Source organism: Euphorbia lathyris, chromosome 5 (genome assembly GCF_963576675.1).
Source record: "Euphorbia lathyris chromosome 5, ddEupLath1.1, whole genome shotgun sequence".
NCBI lineage: Eukaryota > Viridiplantae > Streptophyta > Magnoliopsida > Malpighiales > Euphorbiaceae > Euphorbia > Euphorbia lathyris.
This window is the reverse complement of record NC_088914.1, coordinates 4,975,681-4,993,998: the sequence shown is the minus strand read 5'-3', so window position 1 is coordinate 4,993,998 and position 18,318 is coordinate 4,975,681. Positions and strand designations below refer to the sequence as shown.

At 35.8% G+C, this 18,318-nt stretch overlaps 1 protein-coding gene across 1 annotated transcript; it reads right to left on the bottom strand.

The window, feature by feature from the left end:
* Positions 1 to 3,659: 3,659 nt before the first annotated feature.
* On the bottom strand, positions 3,660 to 18,083 carry LOC136228998 (serine/threonine-protein kinase PBS1). Its single transcript, XM_066017529.1, has 5 exons — positions 17,374 to 18,083; positions 14,711 to 14,922; positions 14,063 to 14,252; positions 8,562 to 8,953; positions 3,660 to 4,564 (listed from the first exon to the last, which is right to left on the bottom strand). The coding sequence occupies exons 1-5, from the start codon at positions 17,492 to 17,494 to the stop codon at positions 4,082 to 4,084; spliced, it is 1,398 nt and encodes a 465-aa protein (XP_065873601.1). The 5' UTR covers positions 17,495 to 18,083; the 3' UTR covers positions 3,660 to 4,081.
* Positions 18,084 to 18,318: the final 235 nt, after the last annotated feature.

Sequence of the window (18,318 nt, the reverse complement as noted above, 5' to 3'; positions counted from 1 at the left end):
TTGGCAACCTTAAAGCAATGTTGTCGAAAAGTGGTAATCTTGCTAAGCAACTACCCTTACTCAAATAGATGGCGGGTTACCTTTTGAAAGTTGCTAAAACAATTGTCACATCACCAAGCACTCTTCCAAGCACCCTCTATTGAAGATGCTCTAAAAAACAGAAAACGCTTCCTCTCATCTCTCGGATTTCTTCTTTGTGATTGACAATCAGAGTTTCTACTTGGGAATCCTACAAGAGGTATTCATACCGTGAAACTAATCTTCATAGTTCGTCATTAGGTTGATGTGATTGTGATTCAATTAGAGTTTCTATTTGGGAATTCTACAAGAGGTATTCATATCGTGAAACTAATCTTCATAGTTTGTCATTAGATTGATGTGATTATGATGTTTGTTTCATGTTTTATGATTTTAGACATGATTAATTGTGTGTTAATCACTTAATATATCAACCGCCTCCTGATCTTATCCAAAAAAACTTGATTGACCCTCTGAACTTTGAATGTGTACTAATAGTCCTCAGGCCTTCTAAATTTTTATAAAGTGTATTTAATTTAATTTAATTATTGTACGAAGGTATTTTATGCAACTTGGATTAAACACCACTTTTTATTTTTTATACTAGGCAATAATTTTGTTATATACATACCAATCCTTGCATTCAAATCAATATTATGGAAATCCACAACAGTATCAATTTGGGTTTCCCATATAAAACATTACTTTTTATAAAATAATATTAATTTAGACTTGGATAATGAAACATGATATAAAATTCATATTATGTAGTTTACGATCGTTACCTATTTGTAATTGTTGCTTCAAGTTTTGCAAAAACCATTTTATAGGGTCCATAAGTTCACCAACAGCTCCACCATTAGTATGTTATTATCCGCTTTGGGCCAAGCCCGTATGGATTTGTTTTTGGGCTCCTTCTCAAAATGCCTCATACTAATGTAGTTGGTGAACTTCTTTATAAACTATGCAACTCCCTTGTATCTTTCCAATGTGTGACTTGGGATGTATACCCAACACACTTCAATTGCATAAATGGCATGTCAGATTTCGTTACCGATGTCTAAATTGATAATATTTTATAAACATTAAGCATGCATTAATTCTATTTTGTACGTGAAATCTAAATTGATACTCCACCGAAAACCTTAGGTCTATTTTGGTACCTTATCCCATGATTCGGACGTGAATCTTACGTTTTTTCCATTTTCACTGTTTTTCTCGTTTTTTTCCGTATTCTTCATTTTTCTGGTTTGCTGTATTTCCCAATAATCTACGTTTTATTATGTGTTTTTCATGTTTTCTTATTTTTCATATCTTTTACGTTTTTCTTGTATTGTGTATTTTCTGATTTGAAAACACAGTCATGTGCTTTGTGCAGTTTGGAGTTAAAAGATTTACAAGTCAATTTTTCAGTCAAAAAATATTTGTGGTATAATTAATTTGTAAAATCAGACTTTATATGTTGGGTAATTTACAAAGTCATCATTTTCAATTGCTATAAATCGCTCCCATCTTGGGTTAATTCCGATTACTTTTTTTCACGGAATGTACGAGTTTGTAAAACTGCACAGACCACAAACCTCTATTTGGAAGTTTCAAAACCGTTGCACTGTGTTTGCGAAAAGGTCAAATTATAAAGTTTATTTTTGCCTTTACCAACAATAACATAGCTTCTAACTATTTTATTCTCTGTAAATTTTCTAAAAGATTGATCTTTATTTAGTTCTTCATGATCCAGTCAAGAGTTAATTAAATTTTATTTTTGTTAATTTAAATTTATCACAGAAATAATATATGAAAGTTTGGCCTAGAGCCTCTAAAATACTGAAATCGCCCCTAATTACTTCCATATTGATAGGTTATGAGCTGCAAGTAAGGACCATTCTACATTTCTTGGCGATTTGGGTTTTTATGAGGGTTTTTCTATAAGAAGATGGGTTCGAACCTACAATCTCCCACTGCTGATTCCAGAGGTGTACCAATTGAACTATGCTGCTTTAATATCTACTAATACTATTAAATTCAAATTTATTTTTAATATTTATCAAACAGTTACACTATATAATACTTTCAGCATTTATAATATTCAGTATTCAATATTTATACTTTCATTACTTAATTTTCATTTTTATGAAACATCATAATATCATTATTAATATATATTGGTACAAATTTTTGGAGATGGTTGTAACAAGCATTGTGATTATCAATAATGTAAGATGAGATATTCAATTCGGTTTATAAAGTAAATTACACCAATGATCCTTTAACTTAGTCTATTTTTATAATTTGGCTCGTTAACTTCATTTTATAAAAAAAAAATTACTTATAAACTTCATTTTGGAAAAAGAAAGTTCATATTAATTAAAAGTAGAATATATATTTCACTTTATTTAATGTTGATGAGGGTTATAAATGTGCCAAATATATATATGTATATATATATATATATAATCAAAGTTATCTAGGACAAAAAAATCATTAGCTATATATTTTGATAATTCCTATTAAAATTGGACTTTTGTGTTACATTTTAATGAAGTTTAAATTTTTTTTTTGTTGCAAAATTAAGTTGATAGGATAAAATATAAAAAGAGTTTAAGTAGGAGGACCATGGGTGTAGTTTAACTGTTTTTCTAAAACCGTTTAAAATTACATTTTAAAATTAGGATAAGGTATCAAAATAGTCTCGAGTTTTTTTTTTTTTTTTTGGAAAAGAGTCAATTTAACTGCACAATTTCAGTCTTAACATTTATCAAATGACACATTAAAAGACAATGTTTGTTAGTTTGTTATTATAAAAGATGAAAGTGATATTGAAATTGAAATTTGTGAGGCTTAGGTGTAGAATGGTTAATTTAATTGTACCATTCGACAAAATTTGAAACTTAAATTATAATTTTTTTTTGATACGTGAAGACTAAATTAACTCTTTCTCAAAAATCTTGAGACTTGTTTTGGTAGGTTGATGATGTAAATGACACATCATCAAAATATCGCCATATAGAATATATATATCCAGGTAAAATATACCAATGGCTACGAAACTTCATTCATTTCCACAGTCGGATCACTAGACTTTAAAATGTAATATAAAAGTCACTCAATTTTATATTTTCTAACATTGTAACTACTAAATTTCAATTAACATTTCAAAATTACCGTTGATGACCTCAAAGTGAAAATGTTCAAAAATTAAAGTTGTTCAAAACCATATTCTTTATTTTCCAAAATCACCACAACGTCTAAATAGCATCAAAACAAAATTTTGAAGAATTACTCACTTAAAATATCATCAATTTTTAAAATTCTATATTTTAAAATCATCAACGATCATTTTAAAACATTAATTGAAGTTTAATGATCATAATATTAAAAATAATATATAAAATTAAGCGATTTGTGTTACATTTTGAGGTTCAATAATCATACCGTAAAAATAAATAAAGGTATAATTTACTCCTATATTTCCATCAAAATTTTGCTAACCTGTCATCCACATGATATTTCTCGCCAAACACTTGATATTTCCGGCGAATGCGATTACTGTGCAAAAATACCGAATAAAACCAAAATTAAAAGGCAACTACTTTCTCGTTAAGAAATTAAAATTTACGATATTTTTATTCTATTCGTAATACTTGGAGAACCATAGACGTAATTAACTCGATAAATTTTCAATGAAGAAGAATACAAAATAGAGACATCAGAAACGTTTTTTTTTGCTCAGTAAAAACCTACAAGAGCAAGCAGAACAGGACACCGGACATTTTTACCCTCAAATAAAAAGCAACAGAAAAAGAAAAAAAAAAAATCTTGTTCTTCTCTTGCTCTTCTAGCAGATATAATGTACACTCTCAATTTTGATTTTCTTCTTCATTAAAATTTACCCGCTCTAAGTTTTCGACAAACGGAGAACCGAAGAAATGAGAAATACGAGTTAAAAATATATCGGCAGACCCGACCAGACCAGCTCGAAGATTGAGCATCGAGTGCATCTTCGTGAGTCCGGTGGTGACTAAGTCGCGCGAGCCGAAGGAATGATAATTGCGGTACTAGGCTGCTACCCGTTAGTGCCATCGAAACTACCTTGAGCGCTTAGTCTTCTTTTTTCTCGCCAATTTTCGCCCCACATTTTCGCCTCAGCAACAGCTCGTTCTCTATCTAAATCGCGGTTTAGCATCCTCGCTGTTTCTCTCGGAGAATCCTCTTTTTCGGACCCGTCTAGATCCCATCTCCGTCCTGATCCTCCACCTTCTTCGTTCTTAGACAACTGTCCACCTCTGTCGTCTCTACTTCTTTTCTCTTCTTTCTCTCCAGAACCACCTCGGTAGCCATGCCCGGTATGCGGTTCATAGCTTTGGTTTGCTAAATAAGAAAGAGCAGTGACCACGTCCCCGATGAGAGGCCGTGCAGCTGCCTGTTCTTGGATGCACATTGAAGCCACGGCTAATGCTTGGTAGAGTCCCCTCATCGGATATCGCCCCTGCAATTGCGGATCAGCCAATTTCGAGAACTTCCTCCGGTCATTGAATAACGGACGAGCCTGCATATACGCAAAAGCTATCAACATTTCGCAATCTTTACAAAGACACGGACAAATGTTTCGCAACATCGAATTCGTGCAAATGTTTCGCAACAATCACGAATGATAAATCCAAGCTAAAAAAGTTCATAATTCCATTTGCCGTTTCATTAAAGTCGTACATTCCGCATTTCAGTCAACAAGAGACTGAACAGCTAATCCACATCATATCTCATAATATCGTGTTACCGAGCCATGTCAAACGATATTTCTAGTACATAAAACGCGCTTCATCTACATTAACATAATCCTAAAACCAAGCCGTTTCATTATTAGCCGGAACATAGACTTTAATTGAAAGAAAAGCCAAATCTTAATTCTCTATTGTGGTGCCATTAAAGTCGAACATAAACTTCGGATCTCAATCAATCGGAAGTCGAAAAACTAGACTCGCAAGTCAACATGTCATATCATCTACAAAAGAGAGGCTCCATATACAATAACCAAATCCTAAAACCGAAAATCCCTCATCAATTTTTCCGATAATATGATCTCTTTCAATTTTATTGGTCGAGAAGTAGAGTTCATAACTTTGAGGACACGACAATAACGATTATGTAATTAAGGGTCAAAATAGCGCTTAAAATCGATAGATATGATCAATTTGACAAATTAGCCGCGTTCTTAACTGTGAGAAACAAAACGCTAGCCCTTTTGTTTCTCACAGTCAAGAGCGTTACTAGCACGGAGAGGGTTTGATAATATTTGAGTTAATTTGTCAAATGTTGTCAAGTTTAGGGCCGAGTTAATACCTAAGATTCGGTTTACTCTAGAAACCATTTTGACCCTTAATTCAGCAATTACAAGTTTTCTAATCCGAATTAATTTCCCGTGTTCATAGCGAAATATTTTCATAAGTTTGATGAGCATTAGTCCATGTTGCACGGAAACATTAATTTTAAAGCATTTCAGTTTTCGTGATTGGAAACTTGTTTCGTAGGATGTACTGTGTATTTAGAAGAATATCAATGATAATCACAGAAGTAATTCCTATTATTTTCTAGATCATCTTTATACAAACTTTCAAAAAAATATATTTTTTCCCTCTATTATGTGACTTGTATATAATTTTCTTTTAATGTATATATATAAAAACAAAATTAAAAATACACGCTTATAATTTTAAAAATTTATATATATACCCTTATATTTTTATGGCTAAATATATGAAAGGCCCCTGAACTTGGCCAAAAAACTGATTGGCCCCTCAACTTTCAGGATGTCTCGTTAATCCCTGAACTTGCTTGAAGTGATATGATTTAACCCTCTAGCACTACATGGCAGAATAAAAGACAGCTTTGAAGTATCACTGCTATAAAGTTCAAGGGCCTAGTAGCTCATTGTAAGAAAATTTAAGGAGCTAATGAGAAATTTTCACATTCAAGAGGTCAATTGGTTTTTGAGGCCAAATACAAGAGGAGCCTGGTATATTAAGCCTACTTTTATTATTTATAAGAAAAGTACAAAAATAGGTCGATTTGCAAAGATAGTCACGTGGTTTACAAGTTTGCAAACGGGGTCCGCGCTTTGTGCAAATTACAAACTCGGCCATTCCGTGAAAAATTATTGTTGTAACTATTTAGCCAGAGCAATTAAAAAAAAAACCGACTTTGCAAACTATCCCATATATAAAGTCTGACTTTGTAAATTAACTAAACCAAAAATATTATTTAAACGAAAAATTGACTCCCATCTTTTAACTGAAAACTTCACAAACCTCAGACCCTCTATGTAAACTGTTAAATCACGAGACTCTGTTTTCAAATCGGCCCAAACACTGGGTTTAGTTTTGTACGTTTCCTTTATTTATATGTTTCCCCGTGTTTCGATTTCCTATCTTTTTTATAAACATCATTTCTTGGTTTCCATTTCAGTTTCCCCGACTTTACGTTTTCTAAAAAAAAAAATACAAATATCATTTCCCATTTTTAAAAATGCTTAATTTACCCTCTGAACTTGTTTAAAGTGATCTATTAACCCCTAAAATCCGTGTGGCAAAGTAAGGAGATATTTTGAAAAAGTTGAAATGTGTACATTTTAAGCAAGTTCAGGAGCTAACAAATCACTTTTTTACACCCCACCAACCAACCATTCCCGTGTTTTTATTTCCGTTTCCGTGCAACATAGCCATTCATTAATGCATCCATTTAACCCCACAGACAAAAGGGTAGACAAGAAAAGAAAAGAAAGATGGGGCCAAAAGGAGTGATAAAAAAGAAAAAAAAGACAATGTTACTGTTGAATGACTTATGTTAATAACTACAAAGTTGAATGAGTTTTATTTTAGGTTTTAAAGTTGAGTGCCGTAATATTAAGGATAAATAATTTATTAGTCCCTACATTTTTACTTAAGACATTGTTTAGTCCTCGTACCTTAATAATACACTGTTTAGTCCTTTGCTTTTGTTCTATTCAACAGTTTAGTCCCTCAATAAGGGACTAAACTGTTGAATAGAACAAAAGTAAAAGACTAAACAGTGTTTTATTAAAATATAAGGACTAAAAAGTATGTTAATTAAAAATGTAAGGAATAAAAAATTATTTACCCTAATATTAATAAGGATGAAGTTAAGTGGCCCGGCTTTTTCACATTTTTTGTCTAACCAAATACCGAAACACAACTAAATCTACACCGATTCCGAACCAAAATGTCAAAAAACAAACCGAATTGGATCAATCAACCATATAGCCATTCCAAACCAAATACCAAAATCCACCTAAATTTACATCAATTCCGAACCAAAATGTCAAAAAACCGCACCGAATCAGTTCAGTTTTGTCATTGACTCGTTTTAACCAACAGCTCAAGCTGATAATTAAAGGTCCACTTCATATTAATATCTGACACACGCGAATGCCCACTGGGCTTGAAGCGTACCAACACAGGCCCATATTACCATGTCCTACAATTAAATCAACAAATGGGGCTGCCAGGAATCGAACCCAAGACCACTTGGTCACACTAGCTCTAATACCAGTGTGACCAAGTGGTCCAGGGTTCGATTCCTGACAGCCCCATTTGTTGAGTTATTTGCAGGACATGGTAATGTGGACCTGTGTTGTGCACGCTTCAAGTCCAGTGAGCATTCGCGTGTGAGGGTGTGTCAGATATTAATATGAAGTGGACCTTTAACTATCAGCTTGAGCTTTTAATTCAATTGGTTCCATGACAGGTTTTAAGCGAATAATGCACACCCTAACCATTCCCGTGTTTTCATTTCCATTTCCAAGCAACATAGCCATTTGTGCATGCATTTAAACCGAATCGATTCAATTCAGTTCGGCCTTTTCACATTTTTAAGCGAATAATGCCCACTGGGTTTGAAGCGTGCCAACACAGGCCCATATTACCATGTCCTACAATTAAATCAACAAATGGGGCTGGCAGGAATCAAACCCAAGACCACTTGGTCACACGGGCTCTAATACCAGTGTGACCAAGTGGTCCAGCGTTCGATTCCTGATAGCCCCATTTGATGAGTTATTTGCAGGACATGGTAATGTGGGCCTGTGTTGTGCACGCTTCAAGTCGAGTGGGCATTCGCGTGTGGAGGTGTGTCAGATATTAATATAAAGTGGACCTTTAACTATCAGCTTGAGCTTTTAGTTCAATTGGTTCCATGACAGGTTTTAAGCGAATAATGCACACCCTACCAACCATTCTCGTGTTTTCATTTCCATTTAAACCGAATTGATTCAATTCAGTTCGGCCTTTTCACATTTTTTGCCGAACCAAATACCGAAATACACATAAATCTACACCAAATCGGATTCGGTAATTGGGGTTTTAACCAAATAATGCACACCCTACCAACCATTCCCGTTCCGTGTTTTTATTTTTATTCCGTTTCCGTGCAACATAACCATTCATTAAATCATCCATTTAACCCCAGACACAAAAAAAGGTAGACAAGACAAGAAATGGGGCCAAAAAAAAAGAAGAGGTTGTAAAACTTACCCATGTGACCATATTCTGTTCACCATGTGGACGAATGCTGTCAATAGCTTTACGGCCAGTAATAAGTTCCAAGAAGACAACACCAAAGCTGTAAACATCAGACTTAACAGTCAATTGTCCAGTCATAGCATATTCAGGAGCACAATAGCCATAAGTACCCATAACTCTTGTTGAAACATGTGATTTGTCACCAGTTGGACCCAACTTTGCTAGCCCAAAATCAGATAGTTTTGGGTTAAATCCTTCTTCTAATAATATGTTTGATGATTTGAAATCTCTGTATATTACTGGTGGGTTTGCTTTATCATGTAAGTACTCTAATCCTTTTGCTGCTCCTGCTGCTATTCTCATTCTTGTGTTCCAATCTAGTGCCTCCTTATCTGGTGGTACATCTGCATTTTGCATTGAACACCCTTATCAGGAACAAAGACACCCCGACTCACACGACACGATTGACGCGATTCACTCAATTAATAACAAATTAAAGACACGTGTACACATGTGAAAAACAATAGAAAATGTTCAGTGTCCTTGATATGTTGTCGATGAGTGATAACATGACGCACATAAGCAGTGGAGATTAGAACAGTAGTACAGCCGAGTTTTAGCCTGCTCATACTCAGCTCATTAGAAAATTGATAAGATCGAGCTTGTTCATGGGCAGCTCGTTAATTTTGTTCATGAACTTCGCACGCAAACAATTCATTAATTATGTTCATTAATGACACCCCGACTGACACGATAGAGACAGCCCGACTCACACCACACGATTGACGCGATTCACATTTGATGCGATTCACTCAATTAATAACAAATTAAAGAGATGTATACACATGTGAAAAACAATAAAAAAAATGTTGATTTGTTGCCGATGAGTGATAACATGACGCACATATGAAGTGGAGATTAGAGCTGTAATCGAGCCAAGTTTTAGCCTGCTCATGCTCGGCTTAGAAAATTGACGAGCTCGAGCTCAACATCAAACTCGCGAGTAGCTTGTTAATTTTGTTCATAAACTTCGTTCGCAAACAGCTCATTATTATATGGGATAAGGTACTAAAATAGGCCTATGATTTTTGGGAAAGTATCAATTTAGGCCCCCCCACGTACAAAATAGCACCAATATAGGTTTAACGTTTCAAAAAGGTATCAATTTAAGTCTCGATAACGGAACGTCACACATCATTCATATTAATCAGTTAAGTTCTGAATGATGTGTTACGTTCCATTATCGAGGCCTAAATTGGTACCATTTTTTAAACGCTAAGCCTATATTGGTGTTATTTTGTACGTGAAGCCTAAATTGATACTTTTTCAAAAACCATAGACCTATTTTGGTACCTTTATCCCTTATTATATCCATTAATGACAGGCCGACTGACACGACACATTTGACGCAATTCGCATTATGCATAATCAATTGTATAGAATATATAAATAACATTAAAAAAAAGCTCAATGCATCTTTAGCCCCATGTACTTGTCTAAAACTAAAAAAGTACAAGGAAGTTCACAAAAAAAAGTACGAGGAGCTCGTTAATTTTGTTTATAAACTTCGCTCGCGAACAGCTCATTAATTATGTCCGTTGATGACAGCCTGACTGACACGACAGAGATAGTCCGACTGACACGACAGAGATAGTCAGACTGACACGACACGTTTGATGCAATTCACATTATTGTGTTCCAATCTAGTGGCTCCTTATGTGGTGGAACATCTGCATCCATTTGTTTTGTTTTATCAAATACCCTTATCAGGAATGAAGACAGCCCGAGTGACACGACACGACTGCATTTGCTTGACGCGATTCACGTTTGATGTGATTCACTCAATCAATAACAAATTAAAGACACGTACACATGTGAAAGACAATAAATAATGTTCACACTTGTCATTGATTTGTTGCCGTTGAGTGATAATGATGCACATAAGAAGTGGAGATTAGAGCAGTAATCGAGCCGAGTTTTGACCTGCTCATACTCGGCTCGTTAGAAAATTGAGGATATCCAGCTTGTTCACAAGCAGCTCGTTAATTTTGTTTATGAATTCGCTAGCGAACAGCTCATTAATTATGTCCATTAATAACAGCCCGACTGACACGACAGAGATAGTCCGACTGACACGACACGTTGGACACAATTCACATTATTGTGTTCCAATCTAGTGGCTCCTTATCTGGTGGAACATCTGCATCCATTTGTTTTGTTTTATCAAACACCCACCAGGAATACCACTATAAAATAATAATTGTAGGATGTAGTACACGATTTATCACACGATTTATAAAGACAGCTCGACTGACACTGACACGCAGCTCGACTGACACTGACACTGACACGACAGGTTTGACGTGATTCGCATTTTTGCTGCATATATATTAGAGATAATTTCAAAAACAGCCCTTTATGGTCTCTGCAACGATTTGTAGATAGGTACTTGTGGGTTTTTTTTTGTTGCAAAAAGAGAACCGAGGTTCTCGTCTGTTAGCAAAACTAAGGACTTTTAGGTTGACACTGTCAGTTTGACCGTTGATGACTTCAAAATAAAAAATTCCAAGATTGATGATATTTTAAACAACTTTAATTCGTGTTGTTTGATTAGGAGAAAGAAAGTACATTTTGGAAAATAAAAAACGAGATTCTATGGTAAATGAGGTACTAAACAAATTTAATTCTTGGAATTTTCTAGTTTGAGGTCATCAACGGTCAAAATGCCGGTGTCAACCTAAAAGTACTTGGTTTTGCTAATAGGCGAAAACCTAGGTCCTCTTTTTTCAAAAAAAAAACCATAGGCACTCATTTGCAAATCAGCCAAACCACTGGGGTTATTTTTGGAATTATCCCTATATATTATGTATAATCAATTGTAATAACCTGAAATAGATGTTTAATACATCAGGGGCCCCTATAAAAAAAAGGGTGGCCCGGTGCACTACGCGTCTCCGCTAAGCGAGGGTCAGGGGAGGGGTCCCACCACAAGGGTTTATACAAATGGAATTGACACTTTACCAGGAATAGCACCAAGAAAAATTTGTAGGGCGTCAATTTTTAACATGACAATACGATTTATAAAAAATAACCTGACTCACAAGACACCTTTGGCGCGATTCACAGTTTTGCTGCATATTTATCATATGTAATCGTATAGAATATATAAATAGCATTAAAAAGATTATGACATGACAATCCGAAATGACACTTTATCAGGAATATCACCAAAATAGTTTTAGGGTGTGAATTTTCAACATGGGTAAAATTACATTCATGACCCTTGAACTGTAACACTATTAATATTATGGCCCTAAATTTCATTTCTTGACATATAAATCCTTAAACTTTACATTAATGTAATATTGAAGTCCAAATTGATAAAAAAAAACGTTAAACGCATTAATGAAATTATGAGGATAAAATAGGTATTGACCATAATTTATGGTGGCATGGACGAAAAAAGCCAATCTTGTAATCAAACTTGTACATGTCATTATGTTGTTAATTCCATTTTACGGATTTTTGTTAATTTGGAGTTTAATGTTATTGTAATGTAAAGCTCAACGATTTTTACGTCAAGCATGAAGTTCAGGGGCCATAATGTTAGTAGTGGTATAATTCAAGGGTCATGGATGTACTTTACCGCTTTTGACACGATAACAGGATTTACAAAAACAACCCGACTGACATGTCACGTTTCACACAATTCACATATTTACTGCATATATAATATATATAATCATATGAAATATATAAATAGCATAACAAGATTATGACAGAATAACCCGAATAGACAGCCCTTTATAATTGCTGAAATGGCACATGGATCCAATATCATTTTAATCTGGCTCAAAATGAACTTCTGATATCATTACAATGTGGTCTTTCAACTTGGTATTTTTGGTCAAATTAGTTCAAAATGACACGTGCCACCATAAGCAATTAACGTTTAAAAAAAACACGAATCATATGTTACTTGCGGACAAATTTGAGCAAAACTGCTGAATAAATAGACCAAATTGATATTCCAAGTATATTTTGGGGTAAATTGATCTGTGAGCTAAGTTATTGGGCCAAATTGAACGTGTGTTCCTCAAATATGATGCTTAATCCCATGTTTTTACACCTATCAGTCAAAGAATTATCCAAAATCTTATACGATAATACAATTTACAGAAACAACCCGACTAACACGACCAACTTAACACAATTATCATTTTTGGCCCATTTATATCATATTTAAATATATGGAATACATAATTAAGGCTTAATACATCCTTAGCCCCCATACTTGTCAAAAAAAGTCAATTGCGCCCCCTATACTTTTAAAATATTCAATTTACTCCCTGAACTTGTTTAAAGTGGCCTATTAAGCCCCTAAAATCCACATGGTAGAGTTAGGAGAGATTTTGAAAATTTTTGAAATGTGTCACTTTAAGAAAGTTCATGGGCTAATAGGTACCTTTCAGAGAGTCGATTTGTCAATTTAACCAAGTTCAGGGGTAAATAGAACTTTTTCAAAGTATAGGGGGAAGTCGACTTTTTTGGACAAGTACAAAAGGCTAAAGACGTATTAGGCCCATATTTAACGTTAATCACAAAACTTTCAGCAACAAGCAGTTCTTCACAAGGGTAATTTAGTCCAACTACAATGGCTTGTTCATAAGCTCTAATAAACAAAGCTCGAGATTTGTAAATATCCGTCCTTAGGGGTGGTGCCGGAGTGGAAGACCCGAGTAAAGAGCAGCCCTAGAAAGGGCAGGAATGAACTGAATCCCACACTGAAAATGGAGAGGGAAAGACTTGGCTATATTAATAAAGTATGTTTTCAATACATGTAGACGTGTTTTAAAACCGTAAGGCTAAAGGAAGCGGACAATATCTAAATAGTATTTGGCCGAACTATTGCCATTGGTATCAAAGACAACTCTCCACGTACAATGTGTTGGTTCAGGAACAAGCGAGGCGGAAGTTGGTGTGCCTATGCCGACCCGGTCCTGAGATATTGTACCAAATAGATATTGCCGGCTTTAGCACAAGTTCCATTCTCTAAGCCTCGCGGCTTTAAAACGTGTTTGGACATATTGGAAGCACTCTTTACTAATATAGCTCAATCACTGGCTCTCTATTTCGGATATGGGATTCAGTTCATTCCTCCCCTCCATCAACCTCCGCTTCTTGGTCGGATCTTCTACTCCGATGCCACCCTCTCAATACCGGGTCATTACATTATTATATAATGTACAAGAGAACAAGAAAGACACTGTAATTATAGACAAACCGGACTATGAAATTATCACTAAGATTTTCCGTTTCCGTTTCCATGTAACATAGCTAGTAACTAATAGCAACGAACCCCGTTAGTTCTAATCTTAGACACGGATACTCCAACAGATTTAACCATACTATTGTATTCGATTACCAACGATGGAAGGCTCTCGTTTTAGCTAATCAACCAGAGAAATAAAATTTAAAAAACCCGCAAGTTCAGAAAGGCGAAAAGCAATTACCGTGAAGATGATCTTCCAACGATCCCAAAGGCATGAATTCGTAAACAAGAAGCCTTTGATCTCCATCCGCACAATAGCCAATCAAGTTAACAAGGTTAGGATGATGTAAAAGGCTGAGCATCAGAACTTCTACCAGAAATTCTCTATTACCCTGAAGCCCATTTCTATCCAATTGTTTAACAGCAACAACCTGCAACGAGCAAAAAAAGTTTAGCAGAAAACTCTGCCTCAATCTGTGAAAAACTGCTTCGTCAGCCACCAAACAATTCGGTTTGCCTCACCGAGAAATCATGAATTTGAACTCAATGTCTAGATTCAAAAACAATACTACTCTCTCCACTTTTTAATATATGAAAAACCTTAAACGACATGTAAAAAAACGGGGAGAGTATTATGCTACCGCAATTGAGCTTGCCTCGGGGTCCTAGTTCCGGTTTAAGTTTCAACTAACTTATATGTTCAGATAAACAGTAACAGTAAACAATAAACAGCAACAGTTTATCGGAACCAAACATGTCCTAAACCGAATTAAATTATCATGAGAAGTTCAGATTCAAGATTCTTGCTATCTTCGCTCTTTTGTGCGAGGAAAAGGTACATTTTATGAAGAACAAGAGGAATGGCTAAAATCTGCACAAGATAAGTTACCTGACCGGTGGTCTCGAGGCGGCCTTTATAAACTCGTCCAAATCCGCCTTCTCCGATGAAACACTCTGGCCTGAAATTCTTTGTTGCAGCAGCAAGTTCGCGGAAGGTGAACGTTTGAGCAGCAATTTTCCCGCCTGGTCCATCCTTTGGACTTATTATTAATTCTTTCTTTGACCTTCCAATATTGCTTCTTGATTTGAGTCTATCAGCTCCTGTGAATCAAAGAATTTCGAGGCGAGCGTGTGAGGGACACAAAGCGAACTACAAAAAATTATATATAAAAGGTTTAATACATCGGGGCCCCTGTACTTGGCCAAGTAATCCGATTGGTCCTCTGAACTATAAAAATGTCTCGTTATTCCTCCTGAACTTGCTTAAAATGACATGATTAACCCTCTAAGTCCTACGTGGCCGAGTAAATGGAGGAATTAAGTAAGTTGAAGCGTATATCACTTTAAGCAAGTTGAAGCACATATCACTTTAAGCAAGTTGAAGCACATATCACTTTAAGCACGTTTAAAGGGTCAATGGGTTAATTTAAACAAGTTCAAAGGGCTATTGAGACATCTTTAAATTTCAAGTTCGGGATTATTTCGCTAAGTACAAGGGGGACCCGATGTATTAAGCCTATAAAAACGATATATAATGTCTGAAATGCAATGTTGTATGGAAACTCTTCTTCATTAGCATTTATGTGTTTCATATCCGTTTCGGTTTCTTTTCCGTTTCCATCACCGTTTCCTAGCTATAATTTTTAAGAAATAACATTTTCCGGTGTCGGTTTCCATTTTCATGCAACGTAGCTAAAATGCAACAAATAGTCAGATTCTATATCAAAATCATTTAATCGTAAATTCTAGCATGAAATAAATTCTGAATTAACTACTAACTCTTTCGTGATCATGTCACAAAATTTTAAATATAAAGACTAAAAGTTCAATCAAATCCTAAGTTAATTAACTAATAGTCCGTATTCATCAAGACTTAAGTCTCTATAGTCCGTATTCATCACTCGTCAAAGTCATCAAATTCATATACAAGGTTCTCAGTCTCATTCTCTTCATCTTCAAGGTACTCATTTACAAAGTCAGATTGTTCTTACTCCTCGTCTCTACGAACAATAGGAGTTCTTTCTCGATCGCTATAAGATGGTGCTTTAGCCCGGCCTAGGCCTAGCACTTGAAGTAGAGGTATTCATGATATAGATAGGAAAGGGCTAAGATTGAAACAGCCACTTTCTAACTCCAAATCCTAAAAAAAACTGCCGAACTTATCAAATTGCACCTAGGCGCACCTCCAGCAAGGCGTTAGGCTCACAAATATGTTCTCAGGCACGCACTTCTTGAACAGAGCCCGCTTTTTGGGTTCTCAGGCTACATGCCTGGAGCCTGGCAACTTTTGCACCCAAGGCAGCCTCCAGCAAGGCGCTAAGCTCACAAAGGCACGACTCTTGCGCCTGAGGCGTGCCTTTGATAATTATGGTAAGCACTTTCTTCAACCGTAGATGATATACATAGGAAAGAGCTAAGATTGAAACAGCCACTTTCTAACTTGGAACCCGAAAAAAAACTGTCGAACTTATCAAATTGCACCTAGGCACACCACCAGCAAGGCACTAGGCTCACAAAGATGTGCTCAGGCACACGATTCTTGAACAGAGCCCCGTGTTTTGGCTTCTCAGGCTACATGCCTGGAGAGCCTAGCAACATTTGCACCCGAGGCAGCCTCCAGCAAGGCGCTAAGCACACAAAAGCGCACAAAAGCGCGCCTCTTGAATAGAGCCCCCACTTTTTGGCTTCGCAGGCTACATGCCTGGAGCCTTGCAACTTTTGCACCCAAGGCGGCCTCCAGCAAGGCACGCCTCGTGAACAGAGCCCGCTTTTGGCTTCTCAGGCTACATGCCTGGAGAGCCTAGCAACTTTTGCACCCGAGGCAACCTCCAGCAAGGCGCACCTCTTGAACAGAGCCCACTTTTTGGCTTCCCGGGCTACATGCCTGGAGAGTCTAGCAACCTTTGCACCCAAGGCAACCTCCAGCAAGGCGCACCTCTTGAATAGAGCCCGCTTTTTGGCTTCTTGGGCTACATGCCTGGAGAGCCTAGCAACTTTTGCACCCGAGGAAGCCTCCAGCAAGGCACTAAGCTCACAAAGGCACGACTCTTGAGCCTGAGGCGTGCCTTTGATAATTACAATAGTACCAATTCATCAATACATAGATTCGGATTGGATTCCTAGATTCAAAACCAGCAAATCATCTTCCAATTTCAACAGAAAAAGATCAATGAGCCGAAATTCCCAATCCCCGAAAATAGAATTAAGCTAACAACACACAGAATTCTCTAATCTTCTCATCAAACAACTACTCAGATCAACCTAATTTGATTAAAATTGAACAAAAAATCTCATTTCCTCAATCCTAAAACAGAACCAGGTGGGGTCTACAACAAACAAAATCCCAAAACTCTAAACCTCAAAAAAAAAAGCCCCAATCATCAAGTACAAAATGACATAACAAAATCAAAAAGGCAAAATCATCATCATCATCATCATCAATCATGATCATCATCATCAGAAGCTAAGTTAGCTACCCAGATCAGATCAAGTGATGACATGATTAACGAAATTAAAAAAACTGATTACCAAATATAGAAAAATAAAACTAACCAGATGACAATTTGGCAATGTTAGAAGATTCCAACCCCAAGCTTTGCTTTCGATCATCAGATTCCTTCTGTGGATTCAAAGTCTCTTCCTCCTTAGAATCAAAACAAGGAAAACACCCCATCTTTCTCAAACTCAAAAAAGAGAAACAATCTTTTTCCCCCTTTTACTCCAAATCCTCAATCTCCCCCAAACAAATCAAACCCCCATACTCCAAAATCACAAATTCCCCCAAATTCACAGAAATCCCATCAAATTGGTGTACCGATCAGATGAGTCAAAACATAGGAATCCAAGTTGAGAAGAACACCAATAATAAAAGAATAAAGAAATCGGTTGAAATCCAATGAAAAGAGACTCGTAAAGGAGAGCCGGCTTTGTCTTCGGGTTCGTTTATACTTTCACTACTGTGTTTTACACGCAGACTTTAATATATATAAATCGATATTTATATATATATAAATATCTGTTTCTCTCTCTCTCTCTCTTTATCTCTTTCTTTTGACCATTATTACTGTAGTGTGAGCTCGAGCTGTTCTTGGTTTAACTGTGAATTTATGAAAAGTGTGTCCATATCAAGCGGAAAGATTGACGGAGGTAACAAAGAGGATAGAAAGATAGAAAGATTGGAGAAAAAAGATTTCTTTTGCTTTTGGGTTTTGGTTGGGTTTTCAGAGTTTACTTTCTTCCTTTTTCAGAGATTAAGATTCAGATTAAGATTAAGATTTAGATTAGAGTTAAGTTGAGATATGATGGGATTTTCATTTCTATATGTATTCTTGTTCTTGTTTGTCATGTTTTTACATTATTAGAATATCCTTGGTGGTTAGGTGAGTTAGTTTTAAATTAAAAATGATAAGGTAGAAAAATACTTTTATTATCAATTTAGTTCAAATTTACTCAACATTGTAAATTGTAAATAGTTTGAGGTTTAATATTGACAAATTT

What these genes read in the sequence shown, in the direction of transcription:
- LOC136228998 (XM_066017529.1), bottom strand. Translation starts at nt 17,494, where the DNA reads ATGGGGTGTTTTCCTTGTTTTGATTCTAAGGAGGAAGAGACTTTGAAT. An exon ending in CATTGCCAAATTGTCATCTG is followed by an intron (nt 14,923 to 17,373) that starts GTTAGTTTTATT and finishes TTTGATTCACAG; the next exon opens with GAGCTGATAGACTCAAATCA. An exon ending in GTTGGAAGATCATCTTCACG is followed by an intron (nt 8,954 to 14,062) that starts GTAATTGCTTTT and finishes TGCAAAATGCAG; the next exon opens with ATGTACCACCAGATAAGGAG.